The sequence below is a fragment of the Lynx rufus genome, unplaced genomic scaffold, assembly GCF_022079265.1.
Source record: "Lynx rufus isolate CCGP_SWC_20201006 ecotype Redwood Valley unplaced genomic scaffold, mLynRuf1.p SCAF_4, whole genome shotgun sequence".
Classification (NCBI taxonomy): domain Eukaryota; kingdom Metazoa; phylum Chordata; class Mammalia; order Carnivora; family Felidae; genus Lynx; species Lynx rufus.
In genome coordinates, this window is record NW_025814856.1 from 108,316,113 (window position 1) to 108,334,282 (window position 18,170).

An 18,170-nucleotide genomic window follows, 5' to 3' on the forward strand; every position below is an offset into this window, starting at 1 on the left:
GTCTATTTTCCTAATTTAAAATTATAGTAGTGTCATGCAAAATATGAAGTATTAAACACATTTGTCAACATTGACTGTGTATTGAAGTGCGACTATGGTAATAGTAATGTATGAAATAGACATAAATCAGGGTGCCTGGGTGGCTCAGGTGGTTAAGTGTCTGACTCTTGATTTTGGCTCAGGTCGTGATCTCACAGTTCTTGAGATCGAGCCCCACATCTGGCTCTGCACTGACACTGCAGAGCCTGCTTGAGATTTTCTCCCTCTCTCGTTGTCTCCCCCACCCCCTCCACCAAAAGAAATAAATAAGCATCTAAAAAAAGAAAAAAGGAAATTGGCATGAATCAACAAGTACAAGGAAAATGTTAAGAGGAAAAAAAAATGGAAGCTGGAAAACACATGTTGAGTGACTTGGAACCCAGAGAATATAAACATGAGTGAAGAAGCAGCAAAGATTTGCACAGAAAGGGTGATGAGATGGAAAATTAAGTGATAATCTTCATGAAAAGAAATTAGACCCTCAAATACTACCCTTCATACCATCCACCTAACAATATGCCAGCTCCCTACCCCAGGAGAAGAGTGGGCACTGTACTCTATAGCATGCAAACCAAGAGGATGCTGAGCTCAGGCTGCTTAGGACTGTTGATGGGAGGGGCACTACACCTGAATCAGGGTGTTTATGTGAAAATCTATACACTAAATATTAAGAGTATAAGCCCCCTTCCTTATCTCCAGTGAGTCACACTTAAACCTCACCCACATACCCACCCACCCACCACACCAAGGAGTCCTTCCAAAACAAGTAATGGAGGGGAAAAAAAAACAAAACAGCAAGGCAGGGAGACAGAATAAAATCTTGTAAGAGGAAAGTTGCAATCCATAAAACGAGAAGAGAAACAAATAAGGATTATGCTGAGAACAAAATGAATCCTCTGTGAAGTTAAAAGCATGACAGAAAAAGTAAAACACTTATCACAGATGTAGAAGACATTACAGATGAAAAAAAAAAGACATAGGAGAAAATATGTTGGAAAAGGAAAATACTGAAAAAAAAAACCAAATTCAAATTTATGTCTTGGAGTATCAATATCCAAAAATAATAGTTCCAGAAAGACAGAACAAGTAAAATAATGGAGAAAGTAACTAAGAATGAAAAGATTAAAGAAAAAATGAAGGGCACAAATTTTTAAACTAGAATTTGTAGTGGAGGATTTGAAAATTCTTCAGTTGTACAGAGATAGAGAAACTAATGAAACTTTTTAAAAAGGTAGTTATTTTTTTTAAAGGGCAGTTATTAAAACTATGGAAAATAAAAATTGTTTGGCTTGGTAAGTCTATATAATCTTTCCCTTTTAAAACTACATTGAATAATATTGATAAAATTAATATTCTTCTTAGAATTTAAAACTAAATTAGGCTCCAAGGTCAAGTGAATCATTGAAAAAAATATATTCTTAAAACTAACATAATAAGGATATAGATTTTTAGGTGCAAACATAATTTAAGCTCAATATTAAAATAACTCTGTCAACATGATAAGTTCCAAATGTGGGTACCTGTTACAAAGTTACAAGCTAGTTTAACCCACTTTTTTTCTATTTTTATGCTCATGCAATTTCCCTTTATATAGAAACAATTATGCACCCACACATGAATTTGGTTAAAGATCAGGGCAAAGGCACATTATGCAATATAAGGTTCATTCTTTATATCTACAATTTTTTCTCTTCCAAAAGATTTGCAAGTTTTTAATCTATTTTCTCCTCATCATCCTACTAAATATACTCTGGTTTTATTATACTTGGGATAATATATTTTGCTAATCAAAATATTAATACTTTGTTATTAAACATTAGAAAGTATGTTTATAAAGGGCATGTAAGCTGGAATTTTTTAACTCACATTTTTTTTTTTTACTTTTTTATATATTAGTAAGCTTTCAGGGCAGAGGTGAAAAAAAATAGCTGCTTGGAGTTTGTGACCTCTAATGCAATGAAGTAATGTTTTCTCCTTTTTTCCTACAGAGAAACAACAAAGACAAGGAAAGGAAGCTTTTCAAAATGAAGAGCACTTATACAGTCACTCAGAAATCATGGGTGTTAGTCACAGCCAGAAAAAAACCAGTGCTATAATTAACAACCAGTCTCTCTGGGCTTTATTTTTTTCATTGACTCTATAGGGAGAATGACTAACTGATCTTTAGGGTCTCTTCAGTGTTATTTTGTATTTTGTTAGGGTCTCAGTGTTAGGGTCTCTTCAGTTGTATTTTGTATTTTGTATTTCTCTTCAGTGATACATTTTCATTAAATGTAAGCTAACAAAAATTATTCCTTAAGTCATTAACAATTTATAAATACCAATCCTAATGCAAATATAATGTGTCTTAAAAATGAAATATAAATGAATTTAGCATCATTCCATGACTTAAATAATTCACGTTTTTTTCTCTTCTCAAACACCCATTGACTTCAACACAATTCCAATTAAGTATCATTCATTGATCATCTGTCTGTTGAAATACACACACACACACACACACACACACACACACTCACACACACAGAGTAGGTGCTAGGGTAGGAAGTTACACAGCATAAGTGTACAAGCAAAATGAATCCAATTAGGAGTTGGCCAGAGAATTCATAACATGAGCTGGGCCTCAAGTCTATACTGTAGTGGATCTGATATACATTGAGAAAGAGCACTCCCAGCAAATGCACATTATAAGCAAAGGTATAAATACGAAAAAGTTTGGGTTTGTCTGGTGATTGAAAAGTAGATCTATGTGACTAGGACGTAGTCTGTGCACGTAAATGTAGGTCAAAGCTAAATGCAAGACTGGCCAACTAGGTTGGGATGAAACTGTAGAGTCAAATCAGTTTATAGCTCTAAGTTTAGGGCTTAAGTTTATGTATTTTTAATGGGGAACTGTCAAAGGGACACATTCAGAAGAAGAAGAGGAAGAAGAAAGAACATGTCTAGAAGTTGACAAGTTTTACGTAAGATGAAACAAAGTTATAAGAATTTGCACCTAAAGATGATGATTAAATACGTAGGTGTTGGAAAAATGAAGCATCTGGATTAACTTAACTAGAAGAAGTTGATGATGAGAGAAACACTGAAGGCACTGTAGGCCAGCTGAAGTTTTGAGTAGAATTATAATCTGTGGAATTATAGTTTTATTTTAATAAATCTCTGTCATCACCATATATAAGCAAATAAATTGGGTGCCCAAAACTAAGTGTCAAAGAATGACTGGCATCATAGATTATGGAGGGATGGTTTCCAAAAAAGCAGCAGGCAAATTCAGGAGGAAGGGAAATGGTTAAGAGACAAGAATACTTATTTAAATTGCACTTAACAAACATTTATGTGAACCAATAAATGTGAAGGAATTTATGTGAGCAAATATTGGTTAATTTAATCTTTATAGCAAACATATGAGATAGATATTATTATGATTCCAATTTTATAGTTGGAGAAACTAAGGCCTCAAGAGGTTTTTGTTTCATAAAATGTGCCCCAGGCAGTCACAAGTGTTAAAGCTAGGATGTGTTCAGTTAGTGAAATCAAGAGTCTAGGCTTTTCAGTACTGTGCTATGCTATGTTTAAATTAAAAGTAGGAGGGGGGAAGTTAAGTGATCATAGTCTGGGGTCAAAGTAAAATGTTAGAGCTTAAAATTTTAGAATAAAACCAGTCTTTACAAATTACAAGTCATGTGGTATTGCAGCAGATGTGGGAGACTGAAATAAAATGGAGTTGAAATCACAGAATTCGAGGAAGGCAAAGAAACTAACAGAGGGAGATACTGAATGGCTCTCCACAAAGTATTGTAGCTGACTTAAGGTGAGGAGGGCAAAACAGCTGTGGTACAATGTTCCTATTCCACACATCAGGATGGCAGGTAAGTAGCACCAACAAGGAAAGAGAAAAATGGAATTCCCCACAACCTGAACACATTTACATAAAAACACGTGCACATGCACATATACCTTCTACAGCAGCAGGTGAATAAATGCCATCTACTTGATAGGGCCTCAGAATAAGCAAAGTTCTCAGTAAGAAAACATAATTGGACTAGGCAAAGTAATTTGAAGAAATGACATAATCGGTGGAAAGTTCGAGGACTTCTGTCTATTTCCTTTCAAAGAAAGAAATTATCTTTATTCTAAACATTGTGTAAATGCCTGGCAAAAAAAGACAGGTAGGAAGATGGGAGGTGGTAGTAAGTGATGGATAGATTTATAAAACAGTATTTTGGGGGAAAATATCTTTTTTAGAAACATTTACAACCATGTCATTATTTTATGTAGTAACCCAGGGAAAGAAGCCTACCAAATACTGTCACCATTCAGCAGTTCTGAGAAACGGTCCTTCCTTCAGAGAAACTGTGTGTGTGTATATGCTTCATTGGACGGAGGAATTGCATAAGCCAGTGTTCCTCAGAATGTGGTCCCTGAAGCAGCAACATCAGCACTATGTGGAGCCTTGTTATACAGGAAAATTCTAAGGGCGCACACCAAGCCTGCTGAAGCACCTACACTGAATCTGGGGCTCAGAATAAGCTGTATGTTCCTAAGTCCTACAGGTAATTCTTATGTGTGATAAAGTTTAACTTCTGGTCTAAGTGAATGTGCGCGTATTCCTTTCTGTTTAGCTACTTAGAAATTAAGATCCAAGTTCAGCATTTACCAGCAAAAATGAATTATATTAGGTGCTTGCCCATATTCTTGTCAACTTATTTTTTTCTTTCCTCTAGTTTATATTGTGTTTAATAAGTCACAACCCTTTTGGAAATAAGTGTATGTTAAATTAACCACCATTAAATTTCTTTAAAGTATTACTGAAAATATTTTTCAAACCTGTAGCTCTAGAAGACTACATGAATATTGAGAATAGTCAATGTTTAATTGTAGAAGGAAAAGAGTGTACAGTCCATTGATATGAAAGTGGGTAAGAGGAATGGATTCTGACTTAACAGAGGTAGGAAAGGGCCAGGCACTGGCATTAAAAACAAACAAAACAAAACAAAGCAAAGCAAAGCAAAGCAAAGCAAAACAAACAAACAAACAAACAACAGACAAAAAACAAGTTCCAGATAATTAAGGATCAAGTTAAGTTCCTCCAAATCAGAGGAGTAGAGCAGAGAACTTGAGTGTAGCAGGGACAGAGGCAGAATCTTCATATATTCGTAATCTTCATACATTCATCTATTTCGAGGAGACTGATGAAAATCATACTGATAGAGCCAGGCTCTAAAAATCCCCACTATGACAAGAGTCTGAAGCAACAGTTAAGAAAAAAGGCAAAGGCAACTGAATCTGACAAATGCTTGACAAAGAGCTGGAAAATTTGAAGAAACAACAGAGTAAAGGAGGTTGAAAACAGTGAAGAAAGGTAAGTGGCAGGTCACGTTTGACCTGATTCATCAAGTGTTTTTGAATGACTTGTGGGTTAACATTCTGACTGCAGTTGTAGACAAAGACGGTTTGATTCATAAACTCAATGTGAGAACTTAAAAGCACACCTCTTAAGAATTCTACCTTAAAAACAAAATGCTTCCAGTTGATATAAAAATAATTAAACTCCAACACAAATAGCATGTTGAAGAGGAATGATGGTGCCTTCATTTAGTCTCAGACCTGGAAGAAAGGATTTGCCTGTATATTTTTAAAATCATCCCAAACACGGACCTAACAACACCTGAGCAAACTTTCTCCTTGGCTGTCACTTCAAGAGAAATTCCCTGAACATTAATATTTATTTTGGAATGTGAAAGATTTATGTATGTCTTTAGGAATACAAATAAATCTTGAAATGCAAATATTCCACATTTAGGAATAATAAATACGTATTTAAAGACTCCTAATACAGTTTATAACTTAGGTATGACTTAGTCATATTATAGTTAATTCTTTATTAGTAAGAGAAATATTATCAACATGTTACTATTAGATTTAACTAAACATGCTTTCAAATCATAATTCTGAAACATCACTATGGTCTATATTTGCTTGAAAATATCAAATTTAGGATTTGTTATCTTCACTAACATTTCAGTCGCAAGAACTTTAATTTATTTTAACACTATCCAATATAATCAAGTTATTGGATTATTGAACAAACTACCAGCTCTATGTTTAGCAGGGGCTTTGGAGACAGACCAGATTATTAAATGTTCAGGCTTATTGTAAATATTTGAAAAAATATATCTTGCATTGCAATGAGTATAGTTTGCCACCAGAGAGAGCTCACACACTGCGCTTTATTAAAGACAGCAATTCTCTCCTTTTCACCTAGATAGAAAATCTCTATCTGAAACACCTGCTACATTGTGGAAAAAACCAAACACAGCTATGTTTATTTACAACATCCACAGTCAACTCCTATATATGAAACTTTCAGGTGTTTGGCACCTGAGAAATCATTTATTCCTGGCACAGAAAGTGCTAGTGGTGAAGTTTTAAAGAAAGATCTCCATGAGAGAAAGGCTCAGGTTGTATGTGTCCAGTGAACCTTGGTGCTGACTAAGAGGAAGACCTCCTCATATCCTAGAAATAAAGGTGTTTTTTTCAAAACAATTCAAATGACACTTTCCAGTATCATCATGTTACCAAACTGAGGGACGGTCAAGAACAAGTCATCTGACAGACCAACATGCTAAAGAAATACTCTGTAATAAATGGAACTTGATAAGAATCTTACTATATTCACAATATCCTTTGATTCCCATTTGAAAGAATTTTTATTTCTTAACCAAGGCCACTTCATTTAATGAAAATTTAGATAACCATAGTAAATACAATTTTCAATTCATCAGTATCTAGTCCCTCCTCCTCCCCACTATTGTGAGAAGTAAACTAAATAAAGAAACACATACACTCAAGTTTATCCTCGGGTCTTCCTCTTTCAAGGAGAGACAGGTAACAGACAATGTCCTTCAGATGAATTACTTCTGGAGAACATGAATTTGCAGGAGAAGTACGGGGTGGGGTGATGGCACCTTTATTCATTCTCAAACCTGGGGAAAAAACATATTTGTCTTTATATTCATAAAAATATCCACACTGCTTTCAAAGAAAAACAACAACTAAGAAAATAGATAATGCAAAGACAATGGAAAGAGCTATATTTTTTTAGGTTAAATAATAACCAAATTCTCTGGAACTCTAGGATAGCAGAGTCAGACATTTTCTATGATTGTTGTAAATAGTGCAGAGTTCTTCAGGATTCAGGGACACGGGGACTGCTCTGCCTGCCTACAGGAGGGTGTTAGGGTCAAATCCTCTTGTCCAGGGTAAGCTGGTAGGTGTATTTGAATGCATGAATAACTACTTTCCTCTTCCATCTTTCTGTGCTTTAGGAAGTGACAGCTATAAATCAGCGAAGGAGATACAAAAAATTGGCCTTTCACAAAAAACTGAAGAAGAAACTTGAGTCTGTCACAATATGATTTATATGTTGATAATCAGGACTCATTCACTCATAAAAACTCATATTTATGTCAAATATTTGCCAGCACCGTGAATAAAACATCCTTTTTCCAACACATCCTTTTTCCTATCAAGAAATCTGCCCACCCAAAAATAAATAAACGTTGGAAAAAAAAAAAAAAAAGAAATCTGCCCATGAGTAAGAAAGGGAGCATAAACAAAAATGTGCTTAAACATGACAGACATTTAATTAGAGAAGTGGGAACATATGACTGTACTTTAGTTTTAATATGGTTCATACTTTATTTCTGAAACCCATTCACTGTGCTTATTCCAAGAAGAGGGTAGTGAACTCAATGCCTGTTTGCAACAGCTGATGATTGTAGATTATCTGGCCGGTGATAACTGTACTGAAACTCGTTTACATAAATGGTTAGTTCCACAGAGAAGCCTGTGAAACCAGATCATGTGTATCTGACATGGCCTGAAGGCAAGTCCCAATTGTCTTTTAAGGTTCATTTGGCAAACAAGAGGTGCTTGGGTGAAATGGTTAATGGACTGAATGTACTAGATTCCTAATCAACCAGGAGTTACTAGAATGGAGGGAATAATCCCATCCAAATACAATTCTATGAACCTAACCTAACCACATCTCTTGCTCTTGTCTATTTCCTTTGATGAATAACTTTGATGGAGTACCTGGCCTCTCCTCTAGCCATCTCAAGATAGCCATGCATATAATCTAATGGATTATATGAAATTACTTCTATCATTCATTTATTGAGTGTCTAACATGTGGCAGGAATCAAGCCGGAGGCTTTAACATGTATGATTTCACTTAATTCCCACCTTAACTCTGTGAGGTAGATTACAATATTCCCACTTTACGAGCTTAGAGTTCTGCAGCTGGAAAATCCATCCCCTTTAATCTACACTAATGAATTACAGACTACTTTTGCTCAAGGCCAAGAGTAAGAAAAAATAAGAAAAACAATTTACATATTAATCCAGCAGAATCTTTTTATTCCCCCCACCCCATTTCTTGTTACTAGTAGGTTCCATAATTGCCCCAATTTTTCTTTTCTATGTTAACCTATTGTCTTCTCTTTTATTTCATTCTTAAAATTCTGTCAAAGACCCTCTAAATTGAATTCACCACCCATTAGTGGGTCAGAACTCACATTTTGAATAACACTGCTATAAATCTTTCCTTCATTTTCTTTTAACCAAAGTCTTATTTCAAATACAATTCTACGTTTCACGTTGATTCTACTTCTGTTTATAGCTATTAAAAGAGAGATATAATTATAAATTGATTTTTTCTTAAGAAAAATGTCACTGTATGTCTAATACAAACTAATATAGTTATTTTTAAAAATAAAAGGCAGAGATTGAAGACAATCTTGAGTTTTAAAACACCTATATACCTTACTGGTTCTACCTAACCAACGAAAGCTTGGCCAACTGTAGGAATAAGCAGTTGTCTTTTATGATAAAAGACATTTTGGCACTAACCTTTGACATAGCCATAACTTCCAGACTTGGAAAGCACAGCATTTGAATTATGGTCGGATAAACTATGACCTAACTCATCCTGCATGATGAGCTAATCCTCTCTTCTCTGCTTTCCCATTATGGTACTGAAATGATTTAATCAGCTTGATTTAACTCTTACACAAAAACTTATAACAAAACAAGAAAGAAGGAAAAGAACATGTTATGACATTAATTTGAAAGAATGCCAACCATATTATACATTTTCAATGATTTAGAACACCTCCTGATCATTTGTTTGTATAAAACTAAAGTGCTTGGTATTTCATTATCAGCTCTCATAATAGTGAATATAAACAATATGGAGAATGTGAAAACCACATAATTTTCTGTTTGCCTTTCTTTTAAGTAATGTACATATTGAACAGAAACATCCACATATAATTTACATTTAGCCCCACCTTTTTGGAAAAACATATTATTATACTAAGATTATTTTTATTTGACAAAATGAATAAATATTTTTCACTTTCTATTCACGACATGTTGTAAACTAAAAGCTTTGTCACATTCATGTCACAGTTTTATATTTAAAAGAATTTAAAGGTTATTTTTTAAAAATATATGGGCTTATATAGCAATCACATTGGAGAACTAATCAATTTAACCTCAAATCCAGACAAAGATTTTTGTTGTTGTTGTTCCTTTGTGAGAGATAAAGTCACAGAAAAAAAAAATGTTAAAGACCTTTTTCTCAATTGCTTCATGACAAAAAATTGGGTAGAGCAGGACTTGACAGAATCCTGAGGTGCTGAACTGATGAAAAATGTCCTATATTTGTTCCTGCTCCTACTCCCGTCCCCAAGATCAGCTCACTTTCTCTCATGTGGTGAAAATGTTTCTTCATATTTTCATTTAATTTTCTGAAAGCAGACCCTGGGGCCTCAATCCGTCTTCATAGAGACTTTTCCAACCCTACTCTACCATTTATATATACTTGATTTATATGTTTTCCCTTCCTTAAATCTGGCTTTAGGTCTTTTCCACAACTTAACTCCTTCATTGCTCTAAAATATTTCTTTTTCTTTCAAGAATACTGGCTAAGGTTGATGCAGAACACACAGGAAATGACACAAGTGGCAAACAAGAAGTTGCAAGCCCTGTTTCTTGACTCCTTTTCAAGGAGATGCTAAATGGAACCCTACATTCCTCTTCAGCAGCAAGAGCCTCTGATGAAAAGCCTCAGTATTCTACTTTCCATTAAGGAAGGCCATTTTAACCCATCTGATCTTTGGTAAAACTCTTTAGAATTGGAACTGAACACAAAGATAAGCAAAACAGTGGTGTTTCTTTTGCCTGGAGTGGTCAATAGTTAGCTCTAAAGATAATGTGATTAGTTGACACCCAGTTTACAGGTTTGCTGATGTGCCAAAGGTTATGCTTCTTTGAATGCTGCATCACAAAACTGAAGCAAGTGTATACACACACACACCATTTATGTCCACATACCAATGTACATCTATTGCACTGTACAACAAAGCACAAAATAAAGTGAAAAAAATACACACTGTAACTAGAGTGTATTAGTTCACTTAGGAAAAAAATTATCTTGTACTTTGAGAGCATTTTTCTGTTTGATGATGATTTTAGTGTGTGTCTGTGTGTATGTATATATATCTTCTAATATATAAACATTCTTCAAAGTTTTAACTATAAAAATAGTTCGCATTAGTCGAGTATTGCCTGCTATTATCACATTCTTCAAGAACATGATTTTCATTGTACTTCAAACTAGACACTCCATTTCCTGCAACAAAAACCTAAGAAGTTTTGTTTTAGCAGATACTTTTAACTCCAGTTACAAGGTTCAATTATTAGCAAATAAGTTTTGGGTACATGTTCAATTATTGCCTCTGCTGCATTGTGTTTTATTTTGAAACACATGTAGCTCAGATAATGAAAAGGTATCACTATATCCAGTGTTTCCCCTCATCTATTAAAATGGAATATTCAAAACTAATAACATGAATTACATTTCTAAACTTACAAGGCAAAAAACCACCTGACAATTTGGATTTTCTATTTTTTAATACTGGTTCAATTTTCAGAAATTTATCAGGCTTAGGGCGCCTGGGTGGCACAGTCAGTTAAGCGTCCGACCTCAGCCAGGTCACGATCTCACAGTCCGTGAGTTCGAGCCCCGCGTCGGGCTCTGGGCTGATGGCTCGGAGCCTGGAGCCTGTTTCTGATTCTGTGTCTCCCTCTCTCTCTGCCCCTCCCCCGTTCATGCTCTGTCTCTCTCTGTCCCAAAAATAAATAAACGTTGAAAAAAAAATTAAAAAAAAAATTTATCAGGCTTAGACACAAGCCTTGTCGGAGTATAATCATTGTCAGAGTATTGTCAGAGTATAATCATATTTCCACTATCCTTAGTAATAGTCATGATTAGTAGCATAGATAATAAAAAGTAAGAACAATTGTTTCGTATTGTCAGACATTTCATGATTTTCAGAGTTAACCTTCCAATTATGCTTGTCTTAGGATAGTATTATATATACATATTTTTTATTTTTTGTGCTTACACAAACTGGCAGCAAAATGAGATAGACTGGGTTACAAATCAATAAGGAATGTAAAATATGCATCAAGTGAGGACAGGCAGTGGGATATCTTCCCTGACAAGAGACTGGGTCAGCAAAGTATCTGGATTTCATCTGTTTGGACATTGGCAAAAACCCCAAACAAGAAATTATAAGGAGAAGGGCTCAAAGCACAGGTCTTTGGGGGTAACGTTCTAGAAGCACATTTGTGCTTCTATTCCGTACTGTGCTGTACTGTACTGTGAAGAAGCAGTAATTATAACATCCTTAGCTGTGTGCCAACAACACTTAAACACAATGGTAGGGTCTGATTTGACACTACAATTTTATTTTAGAGACAATAGAGGTGAAAAATCAGAGAGTAAAGCAAACCTCTGATGGTCACATAGCAATCCAGGGAGCCAAGGGCTGGAGACAGGATATCTAATTCCTGACATTAAGGTCTTTCCAAGTCAGTAAAAACAAGATCTATGTCAGTTCTTTACAGGAGAATATTCTACAATTATAGAAATATTCTGTAGGTGTAATGTTCAATATGGTAGTTTTAACCACACATGGCTGTTATGCATATGAAATATGGCTGTTATGACTGAGGAACTGAATTTTCATTTTATTAACTTGTTAACTAATTTAAATTTAAATTAAATAGGTACATTGGGCTAATGGCTACCATATTCGACAGTACTGGTGACATATTGTCTGCTGAAAGTAAGAGAATAAAACTACCATGTATTAAAAAAAAGGAGTCATGATAACAATTTTTATTTGTGTTATATTAAAGAGAAATCCCAGTTCCACTTCTGGAACAACAACAACAAGAAGAAAAACAAAAAACAAAGAAACAAAACCCACAAAGAGACCCATAAATAAACAACCTTATGTCTGGGGTGACAGTAGCAAAATAAATGAGGCAGAGTGAGAGATACAGGCTTCTGGATACAGAATCACTAAGTCACAGGAATAAAAGGTACAACATAGGATATACAGTCCATGATAGTGTAATAGCATTATATGGTGACAGATGGTAGTACACTTGTGGGTGAGCACAGAGCACATAATCTATAAGCATGTTGAATCACTTTGCTGTATACCTGAAACTAATGTAATGTTGTATGTCAACTATACTTCAATTAAAAAAGTACAAGTTATGAAGATGGGGTGTGAGGAGGGGAATTGCAGGAACATGGTCAAAAGGTACAAACTTCCAGCTATAAGATAAATAAGTACCAATGATGTAATATATCTGATGACTATAAGTAACACTATTATATGATATAACTGTATATGCTAGTTGTTAAGAGAGTAGACCCTAAGAGTTCCCCTTATAAAGAAAAAAATTAACAGTATATTCTAATAGTTCTCATTATAAGAAGAACATTGTTTTTGTTTTTGCTTTTGCCTTTGTTCTTTATTGCGTCTGTACAAGATGATGGATGTTACCTAAACTTATTGTGGCCATCATTTCACAATATATGTAAGTCAAATGAGTATGCTGTTCACCTTAAACTTGTACAATGATATGTGTGAATTATATCTTAATAAAAAAAACAAAAAATCAAAACAAACAAAAAGAAATCCAAATTAATACTCCATAAAATTTACTGTACTCTTTCCGAATGAACAACATTTTAGGGAAAAAAAAAGACAGTGAATTTGATTTTTCCCTATGTCTGCAAACTAAAATGCTGGAAAACAACCTATTTAATGAATAATGGTAACAGCTGGCATTCACTGAACACTTATAATATACATAATACATTATGTGTTTGAGTCCCACAGTACCCAGTAAGATACATGAACGTTATTATCTCCATTTCATATTTGGGAGAATAGAGGCAAAGGCAAGTAGTATGGTTCCAATTCAAAAGGCAATCTGAATTGAGATTTTATGCTTTAAGTATAATTCTGTGGGGCGAGAGAGAAAAAATAAATCAGAGATATCTGTCTCCTAACTCTCAATAAATGACCTTTTGTATTAAGAGTCTGGTTTTCAGGACTCTTAAGAGTATGTACATTGATTATTTCATAAACCTTTGGAATGAAATTAGAAATCTTAGTCATGGCTGAGAGCTCTAAATGTTACTCTTGCACTCAGATCATTTCTTGGGCCATTCATTATAAAATACAATTGTGAGATGTTCTTATATATATACATATTTTGTATGTATAGAAATAAACATGCATATTTACATATTTACTAAATCTTTACCAGCATTTTCTTAAAGGGAAATGGATTCTGGATATCTTTTCTTTTTGTTTATCTGTGTTATCTAATAGGTGTACAACTAGCATGCACTTTATAAATATAAACCAAATAGATATTAAGAACCTTTCATATTAGTCACGTAAAACCAGGTCCTAGGATATAGCATTGACCACAGAAAATTTGAAAAATCCCATTTTTATAGGGTTTTCATTCTAATGGATCAAAGTCAATGCTCATTTTTACAGCTATTCCTAGGTATTTTAGAGTACATCACAAGTTAAATAAAGTTATGACTCATTTGGGACTCTGAAAAGTACTAAATATCCTATTTGCCTTTATTTGAATAAAAAAACTATAAATGATATTCATGAACACACAATGCAACAATCTTAAGATAATATTATCATTTATATATGCAATCATTAACATGTAAGTGCAAATACAAAATCCATTTATATTTAGTGAATAAATCTAATGGTAAAAATGGCAAATTTGAAGACCAACATTTTACTTAGAATATTCAGATAGGAGAATAAAGACACCTGTATAATCAAACTCAATATATTCAAACCTATTGAGTAATTAAAGGGGAGATTTAGGGGAACTGTTCCTGTACTGACAGTAATTTTATCCTAAATGGTGCCTTGAAGTGTAGATTTTTCTGTGGTTTCAGTTAAGAGTTTTCAGGGTTTCAAGATAAAATATTTATTGGAATAAAATAATTTGTGGATTACTGCCACTAATAATAATTGTAAGAGAAATTTGGTACTATAAAAGCATAAGATATGTAATGGTTGATGTAAATAAAAGCTACTTAGCCAATGGATAGGAATTATTTTATCTTTATTTCTAGAGCATTTCTATATAAGTATGTAAGTATATCCACATTAGCGAAGACACAAATATATCTTAAATGTCTACTATGTGACAAGAAGTTCCCTATCTTATAGTCATGTAAGCCTTGTGCTCTGTTCAGTTTGTGCTCTACAAGACCCTGTCTGCCCTTTTTTGTATTGTGGAAACTGAAATAGTTTATTAGACACAAAAGACCTATAAAGGAAGCTACGGTGAAAATATACATGCACATACACACACACATACATGCACACAAATTTTTAATATCCTCAAGACAGTCCTGATAAGAGTAATAATTCCTTCTCAGCACAATTAATGAAGTGTGTCTTTTGGCAAGAACATCCAGTAAGGTCATTTGGCAAAAGAATATTTTCCCCAAGGTTCAAGTACCTCATTTTCATTGTACATTTTTCTGTTGTTAATTTGATTAACTTCCTTATGAACAAGAATAAATTCTTTCTCCTTTTATGCCTAAAATTTTTACCTGTGGTCTGACTCTCTGGTTGTACAGAAAACATAAAAAGAACTACATTCCACTAATGATATTGTAGCTTAACAGCATACATCAATTAACCATTGCCATACTGGATGGGCAAAGAGAGGCGCCAAAGATAAAGTACTATAACTCTTTCATTGGTAGCTATTATTATTCTCAATCTTAAATATCTTCTTGACTTTTTTGTACCTTTAGCCTCATGTCCCTTCATGATAGCTTCCACACTGCTGTCAGTATGATTATTTTTTACGAAAATTTTTAATGTTTTATTTTTGAGAGAGAGAGCGCAAGCAGAGGTGGTGGGGAGGTGGGGTGGGTAGAGAGACGGAGACACAGAATCTGAAGCAGGTTCCAGGCTCTGAGTTATCAGCACAGAGCTCAATGCGGGGCTTGAACCCACAACCATGAGATCATGACTTGAGCCAAAGTCACATGCTTAACCAACTAAGCCACCCAATTGCCCCCAGCAGTGTGATTATTTTCTGACTTAAGACAACATATCAACTCTCCAATTTCTCCATGGGCCCTTGGCTCCCTCCCTGGCCTCTTCTCCAGCCACTCTCTTCCAGTCACTTCATCTGCCCCATCCCAACAACTCAAGGCATAGACCCAGATCTCTCAGTACTGAGCAAGCCTACCTTCCTCTTACTCATCAAGCCCACTTACCTCTAACTCCTAAGGCCATAGGACTCTGATCCTACCAGGACCAGTTCCGCAGCCCCACCTCCAGGCTGTGCCCAATACTTCCAAGGTCATGACTACCATCTGCTCTGCGACAATCAAAAATGATCTCCTTGTGATCCTCATCCCAGTTTTAGTCTTTCATGAAAAACTCAGGACTTCCAGTCATCCTCAGTTTCAACTTGTACTTTCTATCTAATCAATGTTTGCTAAGAGAACTCCTCACATTACCTTCTGACATGCTATATATATATATATATATATACATATATATATATATATTTATTTATTAAAATGTTAATGACTATAGGGGAAGGGAAGTAGTTCCATTTTACTCACTGAAATTTGAATAGTGTGGGGGGCACATTGTAAGTGATTAATAAATATTTGTGAATGATATAAAATATCACTCAGTCATAAAGAATGAAATCTTGCCAATTTCAACAACATATATGGACCTAGAGAGTATAATGCTAAGCAAAACAAGTTAGAGAAAGACAAATACCATATGATTTTAGACTGATGTGAAATGTAAGAAACAAAATAAATCAGCAAAGAAAAAGAGAGAGAGAGAGAGGGAGGGAGGGAGGGAGAGAGAGAGAGAGAGAGAGAGAGACCGGGAAACAGACTCTTTACTCTAGAAAACAAACTGATGGTTACCAGAGAGGAGGTGGATGGATGGATGGGTGAAAAAGGTAATGGGGATGAAGAAGGGCACTTGTGGTGATGACCACTGAGAAATATATGGAACTGTTGAATCACTATATTGTACATCTGAAACTATTACAGTATTGTAAGTTGACTATACTGTATTTAAAATTTATTTAAAAACTTAAAAATAGGGGTGCCAAGGTGGCTCAGGTGATTAAGCATCCAACTTCAGTTCAGGTCATGAACTCGCAGTTCATGAGTTCAAGCCCTGCATCATGCTCTGTACTGAGAGCTCAGAACCTGGAGCCTGCTTTGGATTCTGTGTCTCCCACTCTCTCTGTTCCTCCCCCACTCACTCTCTGTCTCTCTGTCCCTCTCTCAAAAATAAATAAAAATAATTTTTTTAAATAAAAGAAAAATTTTAAGATAAATATTTATGAATGGAATAATACTGAATGTCTTATATAGTTCACACACTATCCTTTGACAGGGCATTTTTATTTAATTTTTTAAAGGTTTACTTTTGAGAGAGAGAGAGAGAAAGAGAGATAGATGGAGCATGAGTGGGAGAGGGGCAGAGAAAGAGGGAGACACAGAATCCCCGAAGCAGGCTGCAGGCTCTGAGCTGTCGGCACAGAGCATGATGTGGGACTCCAACCCAAGAACCATGCAATCATTACCTGAGCTGAAGTGGGACACTTAAACGACTAAGCCACCCAGGAAGCCCAGGCAATGTTTTTTATTTGAGTACATGTTTTCTCTTCTTGAATCTCCCTTCCATCCTCTCCAACTGTTACCTATCACTACCTCTATGTAAATTAGATAATTTTAATTTATGGTGAAAAAGATGATCTTGATAAATAGATGACAACCTTTATTATATACTTGATTACCTAATTGTCTGTTTTTCTGCTTGGGTCTGAAGGATCTTCAGCTTTCTGGTGGAATTCCTGGGACATAATATGGTTTAGAAAAGAATGGTGGAATGCATGAATTAATGTAATAAAATGAACAGACAAAGAATTAAATGGCACACCTGGCCAACTCACTACATGGTCTGATATAAAGGGTGCTAGGAAAATCTTCTCTTTCTGTCCTACAAAACTAATAATAACAACAAAAAACACTCATACTGACCTATAGCTAATAACAGATAGTGTTGTGGAGTCAACATTTTAGACATTGTGGAACCAATGGAAATATACAGTATAAGTGTCTGAAGCAGGTAACAAATCAATTACATTCTCTTTTAATTACTATATTTTTAGAAAAAGCAGAAGTTACTAATGACTACTGCTAAGTGCTATCCTATACAATAAGAACAGTAATTTAGTGGAGGATAGTTAATTCCCAGTGCTGCTGTGCAGAGTTGGCCTAGGTGGAAGTCAGGGAGGAGCAGGGATGCACCAGCTATCTTACAGGAGGAAGATGGTGTGACTTTACAAGGGTGCCGGGCTTGCCTTCCAGTTGCACAGCCTAAGTATCTCATCTTATTGATCATTGCATTCTTAGCATGGAGCACAGCATGTGCTATTCAATTACAATGAAACATTAGCCGAGGCTTCAAAGAGTTGGGTTTTGCTGTGAGTTAAGGGCAGAGCAAGACTTACGCAGGAAATGAGAGTTCTGAGTAACCACAGCAGACATAAGCCAGAGTGAACATTTAGATATGAAAAGGAGCGGGGGTGCATTGGGCAGGACACAGAACAGGGACTATAAGCAGATCCACAAGCTACATGACATTGTATTT

The 18,170-nt window shown here is 35.0% G+C and overlaps 1 protein-coding gene across 6 annotated transcripts in view; it reads right to left on the reverse strand.

The window, feature by feature from the left end:
* Nucleotides 1–18,170, reverse strand: part of DGKB (diacylglycerol kinase beta) — a 647,032-nt gene that overhangs the window by 522,945 nt on the left and 105,917 nt on the right. For all 6 annotated transcript variants that reach the window (XM_047096393.1, XM_047096391.1, XM_047096390.1 and 3 more), the window contains one exon: nt 6,885–7,025. In XM_047096393.1, the coding sequence (XP_046952349.1) occupies nt 6,885–7,025 (141 nt within the window). The remainder of the gene's footprint in view (nt 1–6,884; nt 7,026–18,170) is intronic.